At 41.9% G+C, this 26552-nt stretch overlaps 1 protein-coding gene across 4 annotated transcripts in view; it reads left to right on the plus strand.

The window, feature by feature from the left end:
* The window catches only part of TMEM63A (transmembrane protein 63A), an 88231-nt gene that overhangs the window by 35060 nt on the left and 26619 nt on the right, over positions 1-26552 (plus strand). For 3 of the 4 annotated variants that reach the window (XR_008891732.1, XM_056568511.1, XM_056568512.1), the window contains exons 2-10: positions 5271-5475; positions 7805-7884; positions 11118-11187; positions 12611-12648; positions 16249-16391; positions 19485-19536; positions 20068-20176; positions 24081-24151; positions 25482-25562. Coding sequence is in view for 3 of the 4 variants with exons in the window: in XM_056568511.1 (XP_056424486.1) it covers positions 5281-5475; positions 7805-7884; positions 11118-11187; positions 12611-12648; positions 16249-16391; positions 19485-19536; positions 20068-20176; positions 24081-24151; positions 25482-25562 (839 nt within the window). In the remaining variant the exon portion in view is untranslated. Of the gene's footprint in view, positions 1-5270; positions 5476-7804; positions 7885-11117; positions 11188-12610; positions 12649-14910; positions 15037-16248; positions 16392-19484; positions 19537-20067; positions 20177-24080; positions 24152-25481; positions 25563-26552 lie in introns of those variants that run through there. The other variant, XM_056568513.1, reaches the window with a different exon arrangement.

Consider the following 26552-nt stretch of genomic DNA (forward strand, 5'->3'; position numbering starts at 1 on the left):
CTATTCTAAGGATAGGGGATAAGTTTGAGATCGCGGGGGGTCCGACCACTGGGGCCCCCTGCGATCTCTCTGTACTGGGGCCAGGCTCTCCAGCCAGATAGCGGGTTTCGTCCCCCGCACGAAGCGGCGGCCGACACGCCCCCTCAATACATCTCTATGGCAGAGCCGGAGATTGCCGAAGGCAGCGCTTCGGCTCTGCCATAGAGTTGTATTGAGGGGGCGTGTCTACACGCCCCCTTCCCGCGGGCTGTCGGGGCTCCGTACAGGAGATTGCAGGGGGCCCCAGCGGTCGGACCCCCGCGATCTCAAACTTATCCCCTATCCTTAGGATAGGGGATAAGTTGTTCACCACTGGGTCACCACTGGACTACTCCTTTAATGACACCTTAGACCGCAAAATGGATGGTCTTCTAAAAAGATCCTGGGAAGCCTGATCGGCTTTAATCAATCCCAATATTGTCGCTATTACTGTAGCCAGGTCTCTATTCATTGGGTTAGAGGAGTTAGAGAGCCATTTGCTCAACAAAACATCTAGGGAAAGTATTTTATCTTCCATCCCAATGTTTTGGTGGATGTATCAGCAGAATCGGTTAGATTTGCAGCAAAAGCCATCGCCTTATCTAACTCTGACAGAAGGGCCCTATGGATTAAAAACTGGCAAGGTGACTCTACCTCTAGGGTTAAACTTTTGCCATCCCCTTCCAGGGTAATCTTGTGTTCGGCTCGGTCCTTGAAAAAACAGGCGGCTGACAGGAAAAAAGATTTCCCCATCCAGAAAAAACCTAAACAACAAAAACATTTTTTTGTTCCTTTAATAGGAACAAAGAATATAAATGAAAAGGAAAAGGAGGTCGCTGGAGCTATCCCAAAGGAGGGAAAAGCAGAGACATTGGGGGAGATTTATCAAAACCTGTGCAGAGGAAGAATGGTGCAGTTGCCCATAGCAACCAATCAGATTGCTTCTTTCATTTTCCACAGGCCTCTAAAGAGGCCTGTGGAAAATGAAAGATGCAACCTGATTGGTTGCTATGGGCAACTGCACCACTCTTCCTCTGCACAGGTTTTGATAAATCTCCCCCATTATCCTCAATCCCAATTTTGAAAACAATGACAATCTTGTGGGAGGAAGGCAGCCTCTATTCAGTCACCAGTGGTCTCAGATCACAAAAAATCCCTTCATTCTAAATTCCATATTTCGGAGATACAGAATAGAGTTTATCAGCCTTCCTCCTCCAAGATTTTGTTTTACAAATCTCGCATCAGACACCTTAAACGTGTCTAGGAGCTGTTATTCCCATCCCCATCTTGGAACAGGGTCTGGGTCTCTACTCCCATCTATTTTTGGTGCCCAAGCCAAACGGTACCTTCAGAACAATTATAAATCTAAAAAATCTAAACAAGTTTATTTCATACAAAAGGTTCAAAATGGAGACCCTGAGGACAGCCATACCTCTGATACAACGAGACTCCTGGATGTGCACCATCGATCTAAATGATGCCTACTTCCACCTACCAATTCATCCCTCTCGCCAAAAATATCTCAGGTTTACAATTCAATACAATCACTCTACCCTTCAATTTCAGGCTCTTCCTTTCGGAATATCCTCTGCCCCATGGATATTAACGGAAGTTATGGTAGAGGTGATTGCTCACCTGAGACAAAAAGGAATTTTAAAGGAGTACTCCTATGCTCGTTTTTTTAAGGGCAAACTAAGCCTAAAACAAAGTTATATAACATTGTAAATTACTTACCTTATCCTTATGGCTCTTTTCCTGGTCTTCTCACGCATTTCTTCTCCGACCGGAAGCTGGCTCCTTTTTCTTCATTCCATGACGCTCGACCGCTGCTTCTTAAGCACCGCCGCCATCTTCGCCCGGTGACTCATCGCTCCCATGAGTCACTGCGGGCTCTTCCGGCCTCCCAGTCCCGAGTCGGCCACTCCCCATCTCAGTAATCTATTCATATATTCGCAGAGCTGAGCGTGCGCACGCAGCGGCGGCCGAAATCTCATTGGAGCTCGGCGACCATGTGAGTAGGACGTATTCTGTGAGGCGGGGATAGGGAAATAAGTGGGAGAGGAGGGGGCGTGCAATATTATAATTTAGGCAGGGGGCCGAGCAGGGGAGCTACAGGGGTAGGGCAGGAGCTGGGCGGAAATCAGGAGCGGGCATGCTGGGAGAAGTAGTTTTTTACAGAGCGTGGAAAGAAGAGAACCCGGAAGTAACGGAAACTTGGGGCAGCAATAACACAATAACGGCTGGGCCATTTTAGATGAAAGAGGGGTCGTTTAAAAGGTACGTTCAAGGGCTACATTGTGGCATGTTTTGGTTGGTGCATCGGAGTACTCCTTTAATAATTCCTTACCTGGATGACCTACTAATTATTGCCCAGTCAAAGGAAATGCTTCATCAGCACCTTCTTCTAACTTTGTCTTGTCTTCAAAACCTCGGCTGGATCATAAACTGGCAGAAGTCGGACTTAATTCCAGTAAGGAAGAAGAAGTCTGAGCATGATCCTAAACTCGGAGACACAAAAGACCTTTCATCCAGAAGACAAGATTCTCTCCCTCCAGCTGAAAATAACGGAGAAAATCTTGTCCTATAAGAACAGCCATGTCTTGGGATCAATGGCATCCTGTGTACCCGCAGTACCTTGTGCTCAAAGCCGTTCGAGACCCCTTCAATCCCTAATCTTGCAAGTGTGGGACAGATCTTAACTGTCCCTAGAGAAGAGATTACAGATACCAGGTAAAAGCCTCCTTAGCTTGGTGGCTGAAGTAAAAGAATCTCTCTATGGGAATTCTTTGGATCCTCTCTCCTGCTGTTACGGTAACAACAGACGCGACTCTTTTTGGTTTGAGTGCTCACGTCGAACACCTTCGTCTTCAAGGTTCCTGGTCCCAGAAAATCCAATGTCACTCCTCCAACTTTTGGGAATTGAAGGTCGTTTTAATGGCATTAAGAGCTTCAGAACATCTCTTAAAAAAACATCATGTGACGGTATATTCTGACAATATAACCACAGTGGCCTTTCTCAACCATCAAGGGGGAACGAGACATTCCCCTCTAAGAGATCTCTCCTCAAAAATTTTCACATGGGCAGAGGAAAAAGTTCTTTCCTTTACAGCCGTACTCCTGAGGGGTGTAGAAAATCAGGAAGCAGACTTCCTAAGCCGGAACCAAGTGGATCCAGGAGAATGGGAACTAAATTCCAAAGTCTTTCAGTCACTGGTGAGAGATTGGGGGAATCCGGAAATAGATCTCTTTTCCTGCAAGAAAAACTGCAAAGTACAGAACTACTTCTTTCTCAATCCGAGAGAGAAACCTCTTGCAGTAGATGCCCTTCAACAAGTTTGGGACTTCTCTCTTGCTTATGCTTTACCTCCTCTGCCTCTCATCCTGAAAGCGCTCCAAAAGGCTCAATTGGAGAAAGTTTGTGTCATCTTCATAGCCCCTTGGTGGCCCAAGAGAGGTTGGTTCAGTCTCCTAAATCTTCTTTCTGTAACAGATCCGATCCGGCTTCCTCAGGTGAAGAATCTTCTGACATAGGGACCTCTATGTTATCAAGGCCTAGGAACCCTACAATTAACAGCATGGCTCTTGAAAGGCAGATCCTACTAAAGAAGGGACTTTCTAGTAAAGTGGTTAGTACATTGTTAAAAAGTAAAAAAAAAAGGTTCTGCTTCTTCTATTGGAAGAAATGTATTTCATTTTGTGGTCCTTCCCCCTGGACATTCTGAACCCAGACATCCCTAGAATACTAGACTTTCTCCAAGAAGGGTTTGAAAAAGGTCTTTCTATCAGTACCTTTTAAAAGTTCAGACGGCAGCTTTGGGATGCTACTTTTGATACCTCTCTAGCTGGACATAACTGGATAAAAAGATTTTTATCTGCTATTTCTAGATTAAAACCTAAGATATCTAACTTGACTCCCCCATGGGATCTAAATTTAGTTCTTTCTGCATTTAAAGGGGCACTCCGATGCTCTGCTTTTGGAACAAACTGTTCCGAGCGCTGGAGCCGGCTCGGGGAGCTCGATAATTTGTTTTTCATGAGTCCATCATGACAGCACCCCTTTAATTCCCGCGCTTCAATGTGGATAATATTGTTTATATTCTAGTTCATTTAAAACCACTGAGGGGTGGATGGGGAGGGGCCTATTGAAAGGGGTTCTCCGGTGCTTAGACATCTTATCCCCTATCCAAAGGATAGGGGATAAGATGCCTGATTGCGGGAGTCCCGCCGCTGGGGACCCCCGTGATCTTGCACGCGGCACCCCGTTTGTAATCAGTCCCCGGAGCGTGTTCGCTCCGGGTCTGATTACTGTCGATCACAGGGCCGACGGCGTTTGACGCCACGCCTCCGCCCCCTTGTGACCTCACGCTCCGCCCCTCAATGCAAGCCTATGGGAGGGGGCGTGATAGCTATCAGTCGGGAGTGATTACAAACGGGGTGCCGCGTGCAAGATCACGGGGGTCCCCAGCGGCGGGACTGCCGCGATCAGGCATCTTATCCCCTATCCTTTGGATAGGGGATAAGATGTCTAAGCACCGGAGAACCCCTTTAACCTCTCTGTGTCAATCTCATGGTGGGGCTGTCATGATGAACTCGAATGAAAAACAAATTATCGGTAAATAATAATTCCAACTTTCGCGCTGCGGGGGCCGGCCACTCTCCCTCAATGCAAGTCTATGGGAGGGGGCGTGACGGCCGTCACGCCCCCTCCCATAGACTCGCATTGAAGGGGCATGACCGACCCCCGCAGCGCGAAAACAGCCTTCGGAACATTTCCTTCCGAACGCTGGCCAGTGGAGTACCCCTTTTAACGTCTCCACCAGAATAACGCTCCATAATAAGTTTCCGCCTCAGTGACGGGAGACAGGGATGTGCAGCAGATAACAATTAGAGATGAGCGAACTTACAGTAAATTAGATTCGTCACAAACTTCTCGGCTCGGCAGTTGATGTATTTTCCTGCGTAAATTAGTTCAGCCTTCAGGTGCTCCGGTGGGCTGGAAAAGGTGGATTCAGTCCTAGGAAAGAGTCTCCTAGGACTGTATCCACCTTTTCCAGCCCATCGGAGCACCTGAAAGCTGAACTAATTTATGCAGCAAAAGTCATCAACTGCCGAGCCGAGAAGTTCGTGACAAATTGAATTTACTGTAAGTTCGCTCATCTCTGATAACAATGGGTGTCTTGTTCTGGGCTCGTACTGTCCCCTCTGTGTCTCATCCCTTCTGTACTGACAACTTCTTCATTCTTCTCTTCCAGATCAGGCCTGATGTTCCATCTCTTCCCCTTTCATTTTGGGGGTAACTCCTCCACCTACGCGTCCTGGGATGACAGCCGCGCCGGCAACAGTACCAATGACTCCCAGAATTATTGCTACAGCGGCCATACGGGCAGCACGGTGCTCCAAGGGGTGACGTTCGGAGGAATCCCCACAGTCTTGGTGCTGGACGTCATCTGCTTTGTGGTAGGTGGTCGGGATGATGACTACTTTATGTATTCCGTCCCCACCCCTCTTGGTAATTATACTCCTTAGAATTAGATACAGTGCTTGGATACACGTTCTCATGGGAATTACATCAACCCAGTGTATCCCCCCCACCCCCAAATAGAATTACCCATAATAGGGTACCAGCCTTATAGCATTGTGCCCATTCTGCTACGACAGCATGCAAGAGAAGTGCCAGGACAGTGGTGCCCATGTGTATGTAGCAGCCAGACTCACTTATTTCCTATGGGGCCAGGCAAGCCTATAGGACAGTGGTCTTCAACCTGCGGACCTCCAGATGTTGCAAAACTACAACTCCCAGCATGCCCGGACAGCCAACGGCTGTCCGGGCATGCTGGGAGTTGAAGTTTTGCAAAAAGGAAGCCTTGATTTACCTTTCATGATCAGTGTGGATCCTGAGGAGGAGGAAGATAGGTGTTTAGCTGTCCGGGTATGCTGGGAGTTGAAGTTTTGCAAAACGGAAGCCTTGATTTACCTTTCATGATCAGTGTGGATCCTGAGGAGGAGGAAGATAGGTGTTTAGCTGTCCGGGTATGCTGGGAGTTGAAGTTTTGCAAAAGGGAAGCTTTGATTTACCTTTCATGATCAGTGTGGATCCTCTGGAGGAAGAAGATAGGTGTTTGGCTGTCCGGGCATGCTGGGAATTGTAGTTTTGCAACATCTGGAAGTCCGCAGGTTGAAGACCACTGCTATAGGAGCTAGGCACAGTTTTCCTTTCCCGTATGATGTCTAGGATATGGGGGATGTGAAATGGGGGAGTAAGACGTGAAATGGGGGGGGGGTTGACATAACATAGATTGAACATAAAATGGGGGGATTTCACAATTTGTTTATTATATTGCAATTGCATCAATCAAAATTGCAATATTTATCTCCATAATCGCAATATGACATTTTCCCCTATTCGTGCAGCCCTATAACATGTTAAAGGGGTACTCCACTGGAAAACATGTTTTTTTTATTTTTATTTATTTATTTTTTTAATCAACTGCTGGCAGAACGTTAAACAGATTTGTAAATTACTTCTATTTAAAAATCTTAATCCTTCCAGTACTTTTCAGCCGCTGTATGTTCCACAGGAAGTTCTATTCTTTTTGAATTTCCTTTCTGTCTGACCACAGTGCTCTCTGCTGACACCTTTGTTCATTTTAGGAACTGTCCAGAGCAGGATAGGTTTGCTATGGGGATTTGCTCCTACTCTGGACAGTTTCTAGAATGGACAGAGGTGTCAGCAGAGAGCACTGTGGTCAGTCAGAAAGGAAATTAAAAAAGAAGACAACTTCCTGTGGAGCATATAGCAGCTGATAAGTATTGGAAGGATTAAGATTTTTCAATAGAAGTAATTTTCAAATCTGTTTAAAGGGGTACTTAATTTTTATTTTTTTTTATCAACTGGTGGCAGAAAGTTAAACAGATTTGTAAATTACTTCTATTAAAAAAAAAAAAAGTGCACACAAAGTGCATCATCATTGGGCGCTAAAGCCATAGACATAGGGTGATGGTGGCCGAGAATCTGTTATCAGTCTGAATTTACTCATTGGCATTTAAAGGGGTACTCCACTGGAAAAAAAAATGTATATCAACTGGTGCCAGAAAGTTAAAGGGGTACTCCGGTGGAAAACTTTATTTTTATTTTATTTTTTAAATCAACTGGTGGCAGAAAGTTAAACAGATTTGTAAATTACTTCTATTAAAAAATCTTAATCCTTCCAGTACTTATTAGCTGCTGAACACTACAGGGGAAATTATTTTGTTTTTGGAACACAGAGCTCTCTGCTGACATCATGACCACACTGCTCTCTGCTGACATCTCTGTCCATTTTAGGAACTGTCCAGAGCAGCCTATGTTTGCTATGGGGATTTTCTCCTACTCTGGGCAGTTCTTAAAATGGACAGAGATGTCAGCAGAGAGCACTGTGCTCGTGATGTCAGCAGAGAGCTCTGTGTTCCAAAATTAAAAGAATTTCCTCTGTAGGATTCAGCAGCTAATAAGTACTGGAAGGATTAAGATTTTTTAATAGAAGTAATTTACAAATCTGTTTAACTTTCTGCCACCAGTTGATTTAAAAAATAAAATAAAAATAAAGTTTTCCACCGGAGTACCCCTTTAACTTTCTGGCACCAGTTGATATACATTTTTTTTTCCAGTGGAGTACCCCTTTAAATGCCAATGAGTAAATTCAGACTGATAACAGATTCTCGGCCACCATCACCCTATGTCTATGGCTTTAGCGCCCAATGATGATGCACTTTGTGGACTGTGTTTTTTGCTCTTATTTTCTTTCAGTTGTTGCTGCTGATTTTCTCCATCATTCGGAAGAATTTCTGGGATTATGGACGGTTGGCTCTTGTATATGACTCTGAGAAGTATATCCTATTCATCTCAATTTACGGGGGCATGCACCTGCTTGATGTACTGCTGCATCACCTTCTCTGGCATACGATGTTCTGATTGGGATTTAACAGTCACATGACCTCCTCTTCCATGACACCCTTTGGCTATGTATATACAGCTATGGGACTGTCTCAGTGTAGTCAGGACCCTCTAGTGTCCTGCTGAAACAATTACAACTATCATGGGGATATAGGTTTGCCACCTTTCTTGCAAAAAATAAAAAAATAATAATAATAATTACCGGCCATGCTAATTTGCATAATTAAATATATATGTGTAATATCACAGGATATACCCTTATATACCCCTATTACTTTTTTATTTCTCCTTTATGGGCCTGTTTGAGGGCTCATTTTTTGCGCCCCCGATCTGTAATTTTTTACAGTACCATTTGTGGTTTGATATGACTTTTTGATCGCTTTTTTTTTTAATTAAAGGGGTACTCCGGTAAAAAACTAATTTTTTTTTTTTTTTTTTTTTAAATTAACTGGTGCCAGAAAGTTAAACAGATTTGTAAATTACTTCTATTAAAAACATTAATTTGTCCAGTACTTATTAGCTGCTGAATACTACAGAGGAAATTATTTTCTTTTTGGAACACAGTGCACTCTGCTGACGTCACAAGCACAGTGCTCTCTGCTGACATCTCTGTCCATTTTAGGAACTGTCCAGAGCAGTATATGTTTTCTATGGGGATTTTCTCCTACTCTGGACAGCTCTTAAAATGGACAGAGATATCAGCAGAGAGCACTGTGCTTTTGATGTCAGCAGAGAGCTCTGTGTTCCAAAAAGAAAATAATTTCCTCTGTAGTATTCAGCAGCTAATAAGATTAAGATTTTTTTTTTTTATAGAAGTCATTTACAAATCTGTTTAACTTTCTGGCACCAGTTGATAAAAAAAGTTTTCCACCAGAGTACCCCTTTAAATTCAGGAGTTGCAGTTAGTTACTAACTACATCTCCCAGCATGCCCTGATACAGCCTGTGGCTCAGCAGCTGCCCCAAACAAAAACTACAACTCCCAGCATGTTGGACTATATAGTAGTGTATAGTATAGGTCAGTGTTTACCAACCAGGGGTGCCTCCAGCTGTTGCAAAACTACAACTCCCAGCATGTTGGACTATATAGTAGTGTATAGTATAGGTCAGTGTTTACCAACCAGGGGTGCCTCCAGCTGTTGCAAAACTACAACTCCCAGCATGTTGGACTATATAGTAGTGTATAGTATAGGTCAGTGTTTACCAACCAGGGGTGCCTCCAGCTGTTGCAAAACTACAACTCCCAGCATGTTGGACTATATAGTAGTGTATAGTATAGGTCAGTGTTTACCAACCAGGGGTGCCTCCAGCTGTTGCAAAACTACAACTCCCAGCATGTTGGACTATATAGTAGTATATAGTATAGGTCAATGCTTCCCAACCAGGGGTGCCTCCAGCTGTTGCAAAACTACAACTCCCAGCATGTTTGACTATATAGTAGTATATAGTATAGGTCAGTGTTTACCAACCAGGGGTGCCTCCAGCTGTTGCAAAACTACAACTCCCAGCATGCCCGGACAGCCGCAGGCTGTCCGGGCATGCTGGGAGTTGTAGTTTTGCAACAGCTGGAGGCGCTCTGGTTGGGAAACACTGGTTTAGTATAAGGTACAACATTCCGGGAGTTGGAGGATTGGTTGGATAAATACCGGCTATTGCATTGCTGGTATTTTCAATATAAAAATACCAGCAGGATGGCCAAAATACCGGTCACGTGGCAACCCTATGGTGAGAGTTGTGGACCATTTTTTTGGCATTCTGGCTACTAGGAGTAGCTTTGATGTGTTTCCCGTACATAGGGCAGCCTATCCCGCTGACAGATCCGCTTTATAGTAGATCAGTGCTGCTGATAGAATAGACAGGACCTTGTCTATATTGGAGGTTGGGCAGGTTTTTAGGTGGTGGTTTTGTCTTGGTCTGGTCTGTAACTTTGTAGAATCAATCAACAATATAACCCGTGTAGTTTAAATACATGAATCTGTATTAAAAGGGGTACTCCACCGGAAAACACTTTATTTTAAACCAACTGGTGCCAGAAAGTTAAACAGATTTGTAAATTACTTCTATCAAAAAATCCTAACCCTTCCAGTACTTATCAGCCGCTGTATGCTACAGAGGAAGTACTTTTCTTTTTGAATTTCCTTTCTGCCTGACCACAAGTGCTCTCTGCTGACACCTCTGTCCATTTTAGGAACTGTCCAGAGCAGGAGAGGTTTGCTATGGGGATTTGTTCCTGCTCTGGACAGTTCCTAAAATGGACAGAGGTGTCAGCAGAGAGCACTGTGGTCAGACTGGAAAGGAAATTCAAAAAGAAAAGAACGTCCTCTGTAGTATACAGCAGCTGATAAGTACTGGAAGGAATAAGATTTTTTTAATAGAAGTAATTTACAATTCTGTTCAACTTTCTGGTACCAGTTAAATAAAAAAATAAAATAAATGTTTTCCAGTGGTGTACCCCTTTAACCCTCCAGTGGCACCGAGAAGAGACACATAATTCCGATGGTATTGGAGGTTGTGCTTTTAAGTGTGTGTATCTTACCTTTTTTATAATTAGTGGTTCATTAATAAAAGTTATATTTTAATTATTTGACACGTGTATATATAAAGGTGTTTTTCTAACCCCCAAGGGTTATATTGTTGATTGGTTTATGTACCTTTTCATGTGTCAATAGCCCAATTTATAGTAGGGTTAAAGGGGTATTCCAGGAAAAAACTTTTTTATATATATATATATATATATATATATATATATATATATCAACTGGCTCCACAAAGTTAAACAGATTTGTAAATTACTTCTATTAAAAAAATCTTAATCCTTTCAGTACTTATGAGCTTCTGAAGTTAAGGTTGTTCTTTTCTGTCTAAGTGCTCTCTGATGACACCTGTCTCGGGAAACGCCCAGTTTAGAAGCAAATCCCCATAGCAAACCTCTTCTAAACTGGGCGTTTCCCGAGACACGTGTCATCAGAGAGGATTTAGACAGAAAAGAACAACCTTAACTTCAGAAGCTCATAAGTACTGAAAGGATTAAGATTTTTTTTTAATTGAAGTCATTTACAAATCTGTTTAACTTTCTGGAGCCAGTTGATATATATAAAAAAGTTTTTTCCTGGATAACCCCTTTAACTTTGTAGAATGTGACTAAATGTTGCTTTATACCTTTGCAGGGTTCCACATCGGAGATACCGGAGACTATCCTCATCATCCTCTGTCAATGAGGAACTAGAAAGGGACCGGGTATGTAGCACATCAACGTTATGTCACCCACATTGAGTCCTGAGGCTGCACTAGAAACGTAGTGTTACATGGTCGCCATTTTGTTCTGCCTATGGGGGGGCGGGGGGGCTTTGACATTTATACGTCCTCAAGTGATATTGAAGCATCCAGAAGTCTGTTGTTCTGCTTCTTAGGAGACACATTACAGGCATTTTGGGATTTATTATTAGGTAACAAAAGTGACTTCACAGATAATAAATACCGTATATACTAGAGTATAAGCCGAGTTTTTCAGCACTGATTTTTCGTGCTGAAAACGCCCCCCTCGGCTTATACTCGAGTGAACTCTCCGCTTGTCAATCCCTTCATCAGTGGTCTTCAACCTGCGGACCTCCAGATGTTGCAAAACTACAACTCCCAGCATAGTGACGTTGCCTTGACGACGACGCACAGGGACGTCCCTGCGCATGAAAGTCCCTGTGCGTCTTCGTCAAGGCAACGTCACTAGGCGGGGGCCAGCCCAGAGCGGAGAAGAGGGCCTCCCGGTGAAAATGGACAGCCCAAAATGACTAATCCTCCCCACCGGACGGTCCCTGCAGCATAGATGGCCCGGACCAGCTCACCCTTCCTTCCCACCGAGGGGAGGTGAGTAGAAAACTAAAGGGGGGGTCTGGATGATGATGAAGGCCGCAGTGGACTTCAACCTGCGGGTCTCCAGATGTTTCAAAACTACAACTCCCAGCATGCCCGGACAGCCTATGGCTGTCCGGGCATGCTGGGAGTTGTAGTTTTGCAACATCTGGAGGTCTGCAGGTTGAAGACCACTGATTGGAGGGATTGACAGGTGGTGATGATGAAGGGGGGGGGATGATGACGGGGGTCTGGATGATGACAGGGGGGGATGATGACGGGGGTGATGATGACGGGGGTGATGATGACGGGGGTGTTAATGACGGGGGTCTGGATGATGACAGGGTGATGATGACGGGGGGATGATGACGGGGGTGTTAATGACGGGGGGTGATGATGATGGGGGTGATGATGACAAGGGTGGATGATGACGGTGAAAATGACAGGGTGATGATGACGGGGGTCTGGATGATGACGGGGGGGATGATGACAGGGTGATGATGACGGGGGTGTTAATGACGGGGGTCTGGATGATAACAGAGGGGGATGATGACATGGGGGGATGATGTATTTCCCACCCTAGGCTTATAGTCGAGTCAATAACTTTTCCTGGGTTTTTGGGGTGAAATTAGGGGCCTCGGCTTATATTCGGGTCGGCTTATACTCGAGCATATACGGTACTTGGAAGTTGGAATCTGTGTCACTGTAACTATCATGCATTATCGCACTTCATGGATGTTTTTCATTGTGACAGATTCTCTTCGATCCTTTCATGTTAATGCATTTTATTAACTAAATTTTTATTTTCTTGCAGGGATTTTGCTCCTGGATATCATCAGCATTTCAGATGCAGTAAGTTCACAAGGAATTTAAGGGGTGCAGTCATTGCTGGATGCGGTCATTGCTGTTTCTCAGAAATGAAAGGTACTGCGCATGCGCGTGCATGCACCCCCAACCCTGCTCAGGTCCAGGAAAAATGATAGACCTCGGACGTGAAAGAAATTGGTGGCAGAACCATTCTGCTCATCAGAAGGGCCACTTTTTTTTGCTTTTGCTCACCTTTGGGGGTCTGTGTACAATTACGGGGGTCTGTGTATAATATTGTCCTTAAATGGGCACTGTCAGATACAAAAACGTTTGATATGTTGCAAAGCATGTATGACCAATAGGTTTTGCAATTGCTTTCATTAGAAAATTTTTAGTATTTCATACTGAAAAATCCAGTCAAACAACTGCCCCCCTGCCTGCTTGGACACATACTAGTCCTGCTGTGTCCATGAGTCATCACCTATGTCATGGACACACTTCCTTGATTGACATTTTTGAGCACAGGGCTCAGAACTGGAGGAAAAATCCTCCCATGGTCAGCTTGTGTGCCGCTACTGTCAGTGAGGACAAGCTGGGAGTTGTAATTTTGCTAATGCTAGGGGAGATGTGAGCAGACAGCATACTGAGGGAGGGGCGGAGACCTGCACAGTGAGGCCACGCCCCTCCCTTTGAGAGTAATTCAGATTAGTGAGCTAAATTAAAAGTGTAATAAAAAATAAATAAAGGTGCTAGACACATAAAAATTAGATGCACATGGTCAGGATTAGGTACTGAGTGTTATATTAAAAAAAATGTTTTTTTTGTTGGATCTGACGGGTACACTTTAAAGGAGTTCTCCAGTTTAGGAAATTTTATCCCCTATCCAAAGGATAGGTGATAAGTGTCAGTTTGCGTGGGGGTCCGACCACTGGGATCTCCTGCCAGGCACCCCGGCTCTCTCTATGCACAAAGCTATGTTGACCACCACACAAAGCCCTCCATGCTTCTCTGTGGGAGAACCGGAGATACACAAGTACAGCGCTTCGGCTCTTCCATAGAGATGCATGGAGGACGCGTGCCAACCCCCACTCCATGCACGAGGAGAGCCAGAGCGCTTGCAGAAGATCGTGGGGGATACATTTTCCGAAACTAGATAACCCCTTTAAAGGGTTACTCCACTGCACACATCTTACCTCCGATCCTAAGGATAGGAGATAAGATGTTAGATCGCGAGGGTCCCGCCACTGGGGACCCCCGCGATCTCCAGGCTGGCACCCCTGTCATTCGGGGCATGGAGCAAACTCTGATCCGTGCCGGATGACTGTCAATGAAGGCCGCCACTCCCCCTCCATTCAAGTCTATGGGAGGAGGCGTGACGGCTCTGTACTAGCCGTCACACTACCTCCCATAGACTTGAATTGAGGGGGCGTGGCGTGATATCACAAACGCAGATGTGGTGTCCCGGTACCGTATTACATACCGTACCTTGGTAGGGGTCCCCAAAGTCAGAGTTCCTTGGAACCATGGGGTCCTCAGGTCTAGTCCTCCCCTAGTCACCCCTTAAATAGTTAATATATTATTCAGATAAATGTATAAATAAAGTGTACTTACCTTGCGCTAGCGTCGCAGGACCTGCGGGTCACGTGACGATGCTCTAGTCTCTATGGTAGTTAAGGGGGACCTTTGGAGGTTCATGGGACATGTGATACCCACAATGCCTTGTAAAGTTGATTGACAGATGGTGTGGACCAATCCTAAAACGGCCAGCCCCTGCCCATATAAAGGAGCTGTGGCCATTATTCTCTCTCTTGGGTTGCTGTCACTGAATGAGGTAGGACCTCCGCAACTTTCAACGACAATTACTAGGCCAAAGCCTTGCGGCCTCGGCTGAATTACACAGTGAGTTCTTCTAAATTTCCCCACTAATATCGGCAAGGACCCTGGACCTAAACATAACCCTAAATCCAGCGGAGCTGTGCATACTAAATCCCTACAAGCTGAGGAACTTACTCAAGTCCCAACCAATGGTCAATCTCAGCCAAGCTGTTCATAGACTCTGTACAAAGACCGTTCCTGTATTCGCATGTTACAGAAAATCTTCAGTAAAGTTTACGCAAGTTTTCAGCAAAGCTCTGGTTGTGGACAATACTTAATTCTGCATCTACCTATCGCTCTTGGGAAGGGTGGCGATAGGCAAAGCCATACAGCATTTAACCCTCACCCTGGCGTCACGACTAACAAGAGTTAATTATAACCGTGCTATACCTCACAGCAACACCCCAATTGCCATACATACGTCCCCACAAGGCACCACAAAGCAGATACAAGCTTCCGTGTTCTGGACGCCGCAGCTGCCGGCCCGGAGATCGCGGGGTTAGGGAATAAGATGGGTGCAGCGGAGTACCCCTTTAAGGAAAGACCAACTCTCAATATGTCAGAATGCCTCTGTAAGGTCTATGGCCCAGATTTATCAATCTGCCTAAACCAAAATTGTCTGGTGTTGCCCCTAGCAACCAAACACAGTTCCTCTTTCATATCTTAACCACCTCAGGTAAAGTGAAAGCTGAGCTGTAATTGGTTGCTATGGGCAACACTATCCAGTTTCGTTTTTGATCAGATTGATAAATGTCGGCCTATAACTTTTCTGGACCTGAGAAGGGACAGGTTTGTTTGCTCGCGCATGCGCAGTACCTCTAATTTCCAAGAAATGGCTGCGATCACTTCACCAGAAGTGACACGGCCCAGGAATTGGCAAAACGCTGCATCTAGATGTGGTGTCCCGGTACCGTATTTCATACGTTACCTTTGTAGAGGTCCCCATAGCCAGAGTCCCTAGGAACGTCGGGGTCCCTCTCCTATAGTTATCCCCTTGTCACCCCTCAGTTAGTCTATAACTGTATAGAAGTTCTTATAAATATAAGTATAGATATGTATATATTCAATTTCCTACCTATTCAAGCGTAGCAGGACCTTCGGGTCACGTGATTAGTTTCGAACTCTATGGTTTTGCTACAGGACCTTTGGAGGTTCTCATGACGTGTTCACCCACAATGCAATGTAACGGTGAGTGACACTTGTTATGGATCAATCCAAAACGGCCGGCCCCTTCCCATATAAGGGAGCTGCGCCATCTTGGTCGCTCTCTTGGGTTGCTGATTCTGGAAGAGGTAGGACCTCCGCAGCTTACAAGATGATTTACTAGGCCAAAGCCTTGTGGCCTCGGCCTCTAACATAGCGAATAGACTAAGCAATTCCCCGCTACTCCCCGCAAGATCACTGGACTTAAACGCACCCTTAAATCCAGCGGATCTATGCTACAAAATCGCTAAGAAGCTAAATTGAGCTTATCTGATCCCAACCGACTGTCAATCGCTGCTCAGCTATATCTATAGAGACTGTTATCTGGACTGTTATTATTACTACATGTACAGAAATTCTTCAGTAAAAGTTCCTGCAAGTTTTCAGTTAACAGCGGTTGTGGACAATCCTTTATTTCTGCCTCACCTATTGCTCTTGGGAAGGGTGGCAATAGGCCTATCAAGAATACATGCTGGGAGTTGTAGTTTTGCCACAGCTGGAGGCACACTGGTTGGGAAATACTGACGTAGAGTGATAATGCTTATTGTTACGTCTTCTCCATCTTAGTGATGAAGACATCTACGAGCGATGTGGAGAAGACGCTCTTCACTACCTTTCCTTCCAGCGTCACATCATATTCTTCTTGGTCGTCGCCAGCGTCCTTTCTGTTGCTGTCATATTGCCGGTCAACCTTTCCGGGACTCTACTTGGTAAATGCTTAGTTTTATTGCCTGTGCTTCCTGTGTGTGTATATATATATATATATATATATATATATATATATATATATGTATAATACCAGACAAATATGAAGTGAGTGGGAAAGATGGAGAGCCTCGGCTAAACCCTATGTATATTAAAGGGGTACTCCACTGGAAAGCATTTTTTTTAATTAACTGGTGCCAGAAAGTTAAACAGATTGGTAAATGACTTCTATTTAAAAATCTTAATCCTTCCAGTACTTATCAGCTGCTGTATGCTCCACAGGAAGTTATTTTATTTTTGAATTTCCTTTCTGTCTGTCCACAGTGCTCTCTGTTGACACCCCTGTCCATGTCAGGAACTGTCCAGAGCAGCATAGGTTTGCTATGGGGATTTGCTCCTACTCTGGACAGTTCCTGACATGTCAGCAGAGAGCACTGTGGTCAGACAGACAGAAAAGAAATTCAAAAAGAAAAGAACTTCCTGTGGAGCATACAGCAGCTGATAAGTACTGGAAGGATTAATATTTTTAAATAGAAGTAATTTACAGATCTGTTCAACTTTCTGGCGCCAGTTGAGTACCCCTTTAATGAGGGCCAATGAACAGTAGCCACCATTTTTTTTATGTCGTTCATGTCTCCTGACAGTCTCTACATATTAGAATGATCCCTTGACAATAAACAGATCACAAAGATAACGTGGACCCACAGTGATCAGCTGTTATCTGTGGGGAAACCTGGTGCTTTAAGTGTACAGTTTCCCTGCAGCACCCCTACAGGAGAAATTAGGCATTACACAGTGTCCATTCACATCAAAGGCTTTGTCTGTGTAATACCGGACAGAACAAGTCCTCCAGAGTGAGAGACGCTCTTAGCGATTTGTTTTGCTTATATAGTGCAGCATAGGCTATTATTCGAGACAGAGGTTTTGTGTATGTCTTGTTCATGCCTTGCGCTTACCTGTTTAAGCTGATGTGGAGGTATGGGGTAGGCTACATTTTGGATGTAAATAAACCCCTGAAGTTGTTCTGCAATGCTTCCTACATTTCCCATAAATCCTCAGGCTTTGCAGAGAGAGAGGGGGTGGAGTCTCATCACTGCGCCTGGTCAACTAAATAGGCTGCAGTTGCTGGAGATCATCCAGGTGAACAGATTAGACTCAGAAATGGTTTGGGGTCAGTTCACATTCGGAGAGATTTATCAAAACCTGTGTAGAGGAAAAGTGGTGCAGTTGCCCCTAGCAACTAGAGATGAGCGAACTTACAGTAAATTCGATTCGTCAATAACTTCTCGGCTCGGCAGTTGATGACTTATCCTGCATAAATTAGTTCAGCTTTCAGGTGCTCCGGTGGGCTGCAAAAGGTGGATACAGTCCTAGGAAAGAGTCTCCTAGGACTGTATCCACCTTTTCCAGCCCACGGGAGCACCTGAAAGCTGAACTAATTTATGCAGGATAAGTTATCAACTGCCGAGCCGAGAAGTTTGTGACGAATCGAATTTACTGTAAGTTTGCTCATCTCTACTAGCAACCAATCAGATCGCTTCTTTCATTTTTCACAGGCCTCTTTGAAAAAGAAAGAGGCAATCTGATTGGTTGCTAGGGGCAACTGCACCACTCTTCCTCTACACAGGTTTTGATAAATCTCCCCCATTATGTGCAGTTTTGATGTGTTTTCATATTCAAAGTGTGTTTTTTAGAGAAATATTGCCTTGGGGTGAAAGTAATTTGACCTATAATCATAACTGAGTTGTTTTATGAATATTTGAAGTCTTTAGGCTATGTTTTGAGCATAGCATTTTCCAAAATCACAGTAAAAAAGGACAGATTTAGAAAATGACAACAAAAACAGAAGAAATTAAATGCGTGAACAGTCTCAGGGGAGGTGTATAACTACTATATATCCTGATCCCATAGAGATGACAGCTGCAGTATACAGATAGAGCTAGGAGGGGAGGTGTATAACTATAATATATCCTGATCCCATAGAGATAGCCGCAATATACAGATAGAGCTGGAGGGGAGGTGTATAACTACTATATATCCTGATCACATAGAGATAGCAGCAGTATACAGATGGAGCTGGAGGGGAGGTGTATAACTACTATATATCCTGATCCCATAGAGATGACAGCTGCAGTATAGAGATAGAGCTAGGAGGGGAGGTGTATAACTACTATATATATCCTGATCCCATAGAAATAGAGCTGGAGGAGAGGTGTATAACTACTATATATCCTGATCACATAGAGATAGCAGCAGTATACAGATGGAGCTGGAGGGGAGGTGTATAACTACTATATATCCTGATCCCATAGAGATGACAGCTGCAGTATAGAGATAGAGCTAGGAGGGGAGGTGTATAACTACTATATATATCCTGATCCCATAGAAATAGAGCTGGAGGGGAGGTGTATAACTACTATATATCCTGATCACATAGAGAGGACAGCTGCAGTATACAGATAGAGCTAGGAGGAGAGGTGTATAACTACTATATATATCTTGATCCCATAGAGATAGCAGCAGTAACAGATCTGTATAACTACTATATATCCTGATCCTATAGAGATAACAGCAGCAGTATACAGATAGAGCTGGAGGGGAGGTGTATAACTACTATATATATATCTTGATCCCATAGAGATAGCAGCAGTAACAGATCTGTATAACTACTATATATCCTGATCCTATAGAGATAACAGCAGCAGTATACAGATAGAGCTGGAGGGGAGGTGTATAACTACTATATATATCTTGATCCCATAGAGATAGCAGCAGTAACAGATCTGTATAACTACTATATATCCTGATCCTATAGAGATAACAGCAGCAGTATACAGATAGAGCTGGTTGGGGAGTGTATAATTATTATATATCCTGATCCCATAGAGATAGCAGCAGCAGTATACAGATAGAGCTGGGAGGGTAGGGTTCTGTGAGCTGTCATGAATGGATCTACAGTCTCAGGTTTGACACCTTGCCCTTTTGTTCACTGTGCTTAGTACGACACTACAGGGTTATATTTTATGTTTAATCACTTTTTTTTATTTTTTATTAGAGTGTTATATTTTATGTTTTTTCTTTTTTCTTTTTCTTTTAAGATATGGATCCTTTAAGCTTTGGCCGGACCACTATAGCAAACTTACAGCATGAGTGAGTATTGGCCTATTAAAAGTTGCTATTGTTTCCTTTGTTCTGTAGCGAGTGCTCGCCTTTTATCTTGTCAATTAGAGGTGCAAACTTCTGTGCTGATATAGGTCGATCAGAACTCTCTGTATCTAATACAGGGTCCCAAATCTCCTGCATAGACATAATTATATTACAGCATTTTGTCTGCTTGCAGCCACCTCTAGGGGGAGCTCAGGAGCTTACTGCATACTATTGTGTTATTATAGTCAATATATAAAGTAGTGATGATGACTGATCAAACTTTTGACATGTCTGTACAGCAGTATTTCTCAACCAGTGTGCCTCCAGCTGTTACAAAACTACAACTCCCAGCATGCCCGGACAGCCTTCGGCTGTCCGGGCATGCTGGGAGCTGTAGTTTTGCAACAGCTGGGGGCACCCTGGTTGGGAAACGCTGGTCTCTGCAATGAATTTGGGGCTTTTCATTCCACTCCTAGACATAGCGGACCTTGGTTTCCACACATCACAAGATATAAAACCCGTTTGTTTTCGCAGGGACAGTCTCATTTGGCTCCACACAGTCGTAGGTGTCATTTATCTCATCCTCATCGTCATCCTCATGCGACATCACACATCTGTCATAAAATACAAAGAGGAGAATACGGTTAGTACAGAGGAGCTTTCAGACTCCGCCAGTCATTGGATTGTACCTAATCTATGTGTATAAAACTCAACTAGTGTGTGTTTATGTGTGTACTGTATGCATGTATTTATGTATGTACTGTGTGTATATATGTACTGTATGTGTATGTACTGTGTGTATATATGTACTGTATTTATGTATGTACTGTGTGTATATATGTACTGTATTTATGTATGTACTGTGTGTATATATGTACTGTATTTATGTGTATGTACTGTGTGTATGTACTGTATTTGTGTATGTACTGTGTGTATATATGTACTGTATTTATGTATGTACTGTGTGTATATATGTACTGTATTTATGTATGTACTGTGTGTATATATGTACTGTATTTATGTGTATGTACTGTGTGTATATATGTACTGTATTTATGTATGTAGTGTGTATATATGTACTGTATGTGTATGTACTGTGTGTATGTATGTACTGTATTTATGTATGTACTGTGTGTATATATGTACTGTATTTATGTGTATGTACTGTGTGTATGTACTGTATTTGTGTATGTACTGTGTGTATATATGTACTGTATTTGTGTATGTACTGTGTGTATATATGTACTGTATTTATGTATGTACTGTGTGTATATATGTACTGTATTTATGTGTATGTACTGTGTGTATATATGTACTGTATTTATGTGTATGTACTGTGTGTATATATGTACTGTATTTATGTATGTAGTGTGTATATATGTACTGTATTTATGTATGTAGTGTGTATATATGTACTGTATGTGTATGTACTGTGTGTATGTATGTACTGTGTGTATATATGTACTGTATTTATGTATGTACTGTGTGTATATATGTACTGTATTTATGTGTATGTACTGTGTGTATGTACTGTGTGTATATATGTACTGTATTTATGTATGTACTGTGTGTATGTATGTACTGTATTTATGTATGTACTGTGTGTATATATGTACTGTATTTATGTATGTACTGTATTTATGTATGTACTGTGTGTATATATGTACTGTATGTGTATGTACTGTGTGTATATATGTACTGTATTTATGTGTATGTACTGTGTGTATATATGTACTGTATTTATGTATGTACTGTGTATATATATGTACTGTATTTATGTATGTACGGTGTATATATATGTACTGTATTTATGTATGTACGGTGTATATATATGTACTGTATTTATGTATGTACTGTGTGTATATATGTACTTTATTTATGTATGTACTGTGTGTATATATGTACTGTGTGTATATATGTACTGTATTTATGTGTATGTACTGTGTGTATATATGTACTGTATTTATGTGTATGTACTGTGTGTATATATGTACTGTATGTATGTGTATGTACTGTGTGTGTATATATGTGCTGTATGTATGTGTATGTACTGTGTGTGTATATATGTACTGTATTTATGTGTATGTACTGTGTGTATATATGTACTGTATTTATGTGTATGTACTGTGTGTATATATGTACTGTATTTATGTGTATGTACTGTGTGTATAAATGTACTGTGTGTATATATGTACTGTATTTATGTATGTAGTGTGTATATATGTACTGTATGTGTATGTACTGTGTGTATATATGTACTGTATGTATATATGTACTGTATTTATGTATGTACTGTATTTATGTATGTACTGTGTGTATATATGTACTGTATGTGTATGTACTGTGTGTATATATGTACTGTATTTATGTGTATGTACTGTGTGTATATATGTGCTGTATTTATGTGTATGTACTGTGTATATATGTACTGTGTGTATATATGTACTGTATTTATGTGTATGTACTGTGTATATATGTACTGTGTGTATATATGTACTGCATTTATGTATGTAGTGTGTATATATGTACTGTATGTGTATGTACTGTGTGTATATATGTACTGTATGTATATATGTACTGTATTTATGTATGTACTGTGTGTATATATGTACTGTATGTGTATGTACTGTGTGTGTATATATGTACTGTATTTATGTGTATGTACTGTGTGTATATATGTACTGTATTTATGTGTATGTACTGTGTGTATATATGTACTGTATTTATGTGTATGTACTGTGTGTATATATGTACTGTATTTATGTATGTAGTGTGTATATATGTACTGTATTTATGTATGTACTATGTGTATATATGTACTGTATTTATGTATGTAGTGTGTATATATGTACTGCATTTATGTATGTAGTGTGTATATATGTACTGTATGTGTATGTACTGTGTGTATATATGTACTGTATGTATATATGTACTGTATTTATGTATGTACTGTGTGTATATATGTACTGTATGTGTATGTACTGTGTGTGTATATATGTACTGTATTTGTGTATGTACTGTGTGTATATATGTACTGTATTTATGTGTATGTACTGTGTGTATATATGTACTGTATTTATGTATGTAGTGTGTATATATGTACTGTATGTGTATGTACTGTGTGTATATATGTACTGTATGTATATATGTACTGTGTGTATATATGTACTGTATTTATGTGTATGTACTGTGTGTGTATATATGTACTGTATTTGTGTATGTACTGTGTGTATATATGTACTGTATTTGTGTGTATATGTATATATGTTTGTATTTACTGTATGTGTATGTATGTACTGCGTGTATGTAGTATGTATGTATTTACTGTATTTGTGTGTATGTATATATTTATGTACTGTGTATGTATATGTTTGAATATACTGTATGTGTGTTTGTGTTTTTGTATGTATATACATATGTATTTACTGTGAGTTGCCCATAGCAACCTATCAGATCGCTACTTAAATTTTTTAAGGTCTTTTCAAAAATGAAAGAAGCGATCTGATTGGTTGCTATGGGCAACTCGGCAAATCTCCCCCTGTATGTATATGTTTGTATGTATGTACTGTATGTGTGTGTCTGTTTATGTATAAATGTATGTTTAAGAATAACTTCCAAATGGCTGGAGATATTTTGATGAAACTTGGTCACATGATACTATTATGTTGACTAAAAATATAGTTTAAAAAATTGCGTTAAATCAACCCTAAACCTCCATTTGTGAGGGTTTTGTCAAACGTCCTATGCAAGTCTAAGGGACTTCCGGTACATCCCCTGATTGTGTTACTCTCGGGCTGCAAAGATTGCCCGGGACTTTAAAACATTGTGCCGACCGTCCGTCAGGCAGGGGCAGAGAATAATAATTAGTGCGGGGGACAGAATATGAGGTTGGGATATGAGGACAGGAGTGCCATTGTTTCTTTTCCTCTCCCACAAGGTTTCGGTAGGAAGACCAGGGATCGCCTTGTGCTGACATCATTAGTATATGTGAATAGATCGGCCTTTAAGCTAATATTTCCCTGTTTTAAAGGGGTAATCCAGTGTCCCAGTGTTCTAAACATTTTGTTCAGAACATTCGAAGCGGGCGGCCGTGATCGTGATGTCACACCATGCCCCCTCCATTCATGTCTATGGGAGGGGGCATGGTGTTGTCACGCCCCCTCCCATAGACATGAATGGAGGGGGCGTGACGTCACAAGGGAGTGTGTCCGTGACATCACGATCATGCAGCCTGCTCCAAGTGTTCTGAACAAAATGTTCAGAACACCGGGGCACTGGAGATCCCCCTTTACATCCCTAAGAGGTTTCCTATTGTAAATGGAAGACTGGGAGGAAGGGGGTGCAGCTGCAGATGGAGCCATTGTTTGGGAAAGCATAAAGGGGGAAGAGAGATAACCGATGGGCTCAGAGCTCACAGCGCAGATCTGACAATACACCAGGAAGAGCATGGAATAAAAATAAATAACTGTGCCCTTGTTATGGGGTGACCTTGACAATCAGCTGATCATCGGTGAGTGCACATGATATGGGTCTTTTCTCCTCCACAGGTAAAACAAACGCTGTTTATAACAGGACTGCCCCGGGACGCCGAAAAGGAGACCATCAGCAGGCACTTTAGGTAGGAATGAAGCGGGTAGTTTTTCCTTTAAATGGGCACCTTCTCTTTAACCCTTAAGGACGCAGCCCATTTAGGCCTTGAGGACACAGCCATCATTAATTTTTGCTTTTTCGTTTTTTCTTATTGTCTTTTAAGAGCCATAAATCTTTTATTTTTCCATCCACAGAACCATATGAGGCTTCTTTATTTCTTACTGGTCCAATTGTACTTCACAATGACACCATTTATTTTACCCACAAAAATTAAGCAAAGAAAATAAAAAAATAAAAAAATTATTTTGAGAAAAAATTAAACACAATTTTGCAATTATTTTTAAAGTTTTATTTATTTATTTATTTATTTTTTTACACAGTGAACTTTACGGTGTAGGTCAGTATGATTAAAATGATACCTATTATTTTACTATAAAAAAAATATATATTTTTTGACAAATATTCTTAGTAAAATTATCATTTTCTAACCCCTATATCTCTTATTTTTCCGTATACAGGACTGTATGGGGGTAATTTTTCGCATCGTCATCTGTAGTTTTTATTAGTGCCATTTTAATTTTTTGGGACTTTTTGGTTGCCTTCTATTTTTTTTTTTTTTTCTGACATACGATGTGACCAAAAATTTGTAATTCTGGCATTTGGTACGGGATCCATATGGGATCATAAACATTATAGTTAAATCGTTAGGACATTTCCACATTCGGCCATACCAAATATGTTGTTGTGTTGTGTTGTTTGTTTTTTCCTACGGAAAAAGGGGGTGATTTTTAAATTTTTATTTTTTTAAAATGTTTTTAATATTTTATTTTACACAATGTTTAAATCTCTATAGGGGACTTTTGTAACCCCTATGGAGATTTAAAAAGTGTAAAATAAATAAATAAATAAAAAAAATAAGGGAACTTTTGTATGCAATCATTATATAGCAATGTATTGTTCAGTACCGTGTAATATTATGGTACTGATCAGTGCTGTCGGGGATCCTCCTGTACAGCCTGGATCTGCAGTCTGCACAGGAGGATTTGTCATTCTGCACACTGCAGGAGAGTTAAAGAGCTTAGGCTCATCAGACATCCCCCCCCCTTGCAATCGCACTGCGGGGGTCCGATGAGCCCACCTCTATTCCCCCTATAGATGCTGTGATCACCTATCTATAGGGTAAATGGCGGACATCAGCGGGATAGCTTTTGTCCGCCATTACAGGTGTACAAACTACAACTTCCAACATGCCTGGCCAAAGGCAACCATTGAAAATCCACAGGTTGGGGAATTCTGCATTTAAAAAATAAAGCAAAAAAAAATAAAAATTTTAATATTATCTTTTGCTTCTCTTCCAGTGAAGCTTATCCATCAAGCCGGGTCATCGACGTACAGTTGTGTTATGATGTCTATGACCTTCTCCGAATTTCCAGTGAGAGGTAAAGTATGGGGGGTTAGTTTTTTTTCTTGTAGTTTTAGGGTGCGTTCACACATTTGCTGCAGCAGATTTTGCTGCCCATTTACTTCAGTGGGCTGCAAAATCTGCTAAAGCAAATCTGCAGCAGATCTGCAGCAGAAAATATGCACGTGTGAACGTACCCTTAGAATCCTTTGGTCCCTGCTCGCTATATGCACTGACTAGCTATGGGCTAACATACATGAGCTGATTTCAACGAGAACACCTGCAGTGTAAAACATAGTGGACATTCAGGGAAAAGTCTTTCCTGGCTAGTAAAGTTGGGTTCCTGTGGAGTGATTTGGATATTTATTAAAGGGGTACTCCACTGGAAAACTTTTTTTTTTTTTTTTTTAACTGGTGCCAAAAAGTTAAACAGGTTTGTAAATTACTTCTATTAAAAAACTCTTAATCTTTCCAATACTTTCCAGATCCACAGGAAGTTCTTTTCTTTTTGAATTTCCTTTCTGCCTGACCACAGTGCTCTCTGCTGCCACCTCTGTCCATTTTAGGAACTGTCCAGAGTAGAAACAAATCCCCATAGAAAACCTCTCCTGCTCTGGACAGTTCCTGACATGGACAGAGGTGTCAGCAGAGAGCACTGTGGTCAGGCAGAAAGGAAATTCAAAAAGAAAAGAAATTCCTGTGGATCATACAGCAACTGATAAGTACTGGAAGGATTAAGATTTTTTTTTTAATAGAAGTAATTTACAAATCTGTTTAACTTTCTGGCACCAATTGATTTAAAAATTCCAGTGGAGTACCCCTTTAACTAAAGCGGACTGCTCTGGATGTCCTTTGGACTACATTAAGAAGGGAGAGAGTCTCCTTTGCTTCTATTTCCATGAGATTTGAGGACAGCTGTGTGTTTGAGACAGTGTTTCCCAACAAGGGTGCCTCCAGCTGTTGCAAAACTACAACTTCCAGCATGCTGGGAGTTGCAGTTTTGCAACAGCTGGAGGCACCCTGGTTT

Source organism: Hyla sarda, chromosome 3 (genome assembly GCF_029499605.1).
Source record: "Hyla sarda isolate aHylSar1 chromosome 3, aHylSar1.hap1, whole genome shotgun sequence".
Classification (NCBI taxonomy): domain Eukaryota; kingdom Metazoa; phylum Chordata; class Amphibia; order Anura; family Hylidae; genus Hyla; species Hyla sarda.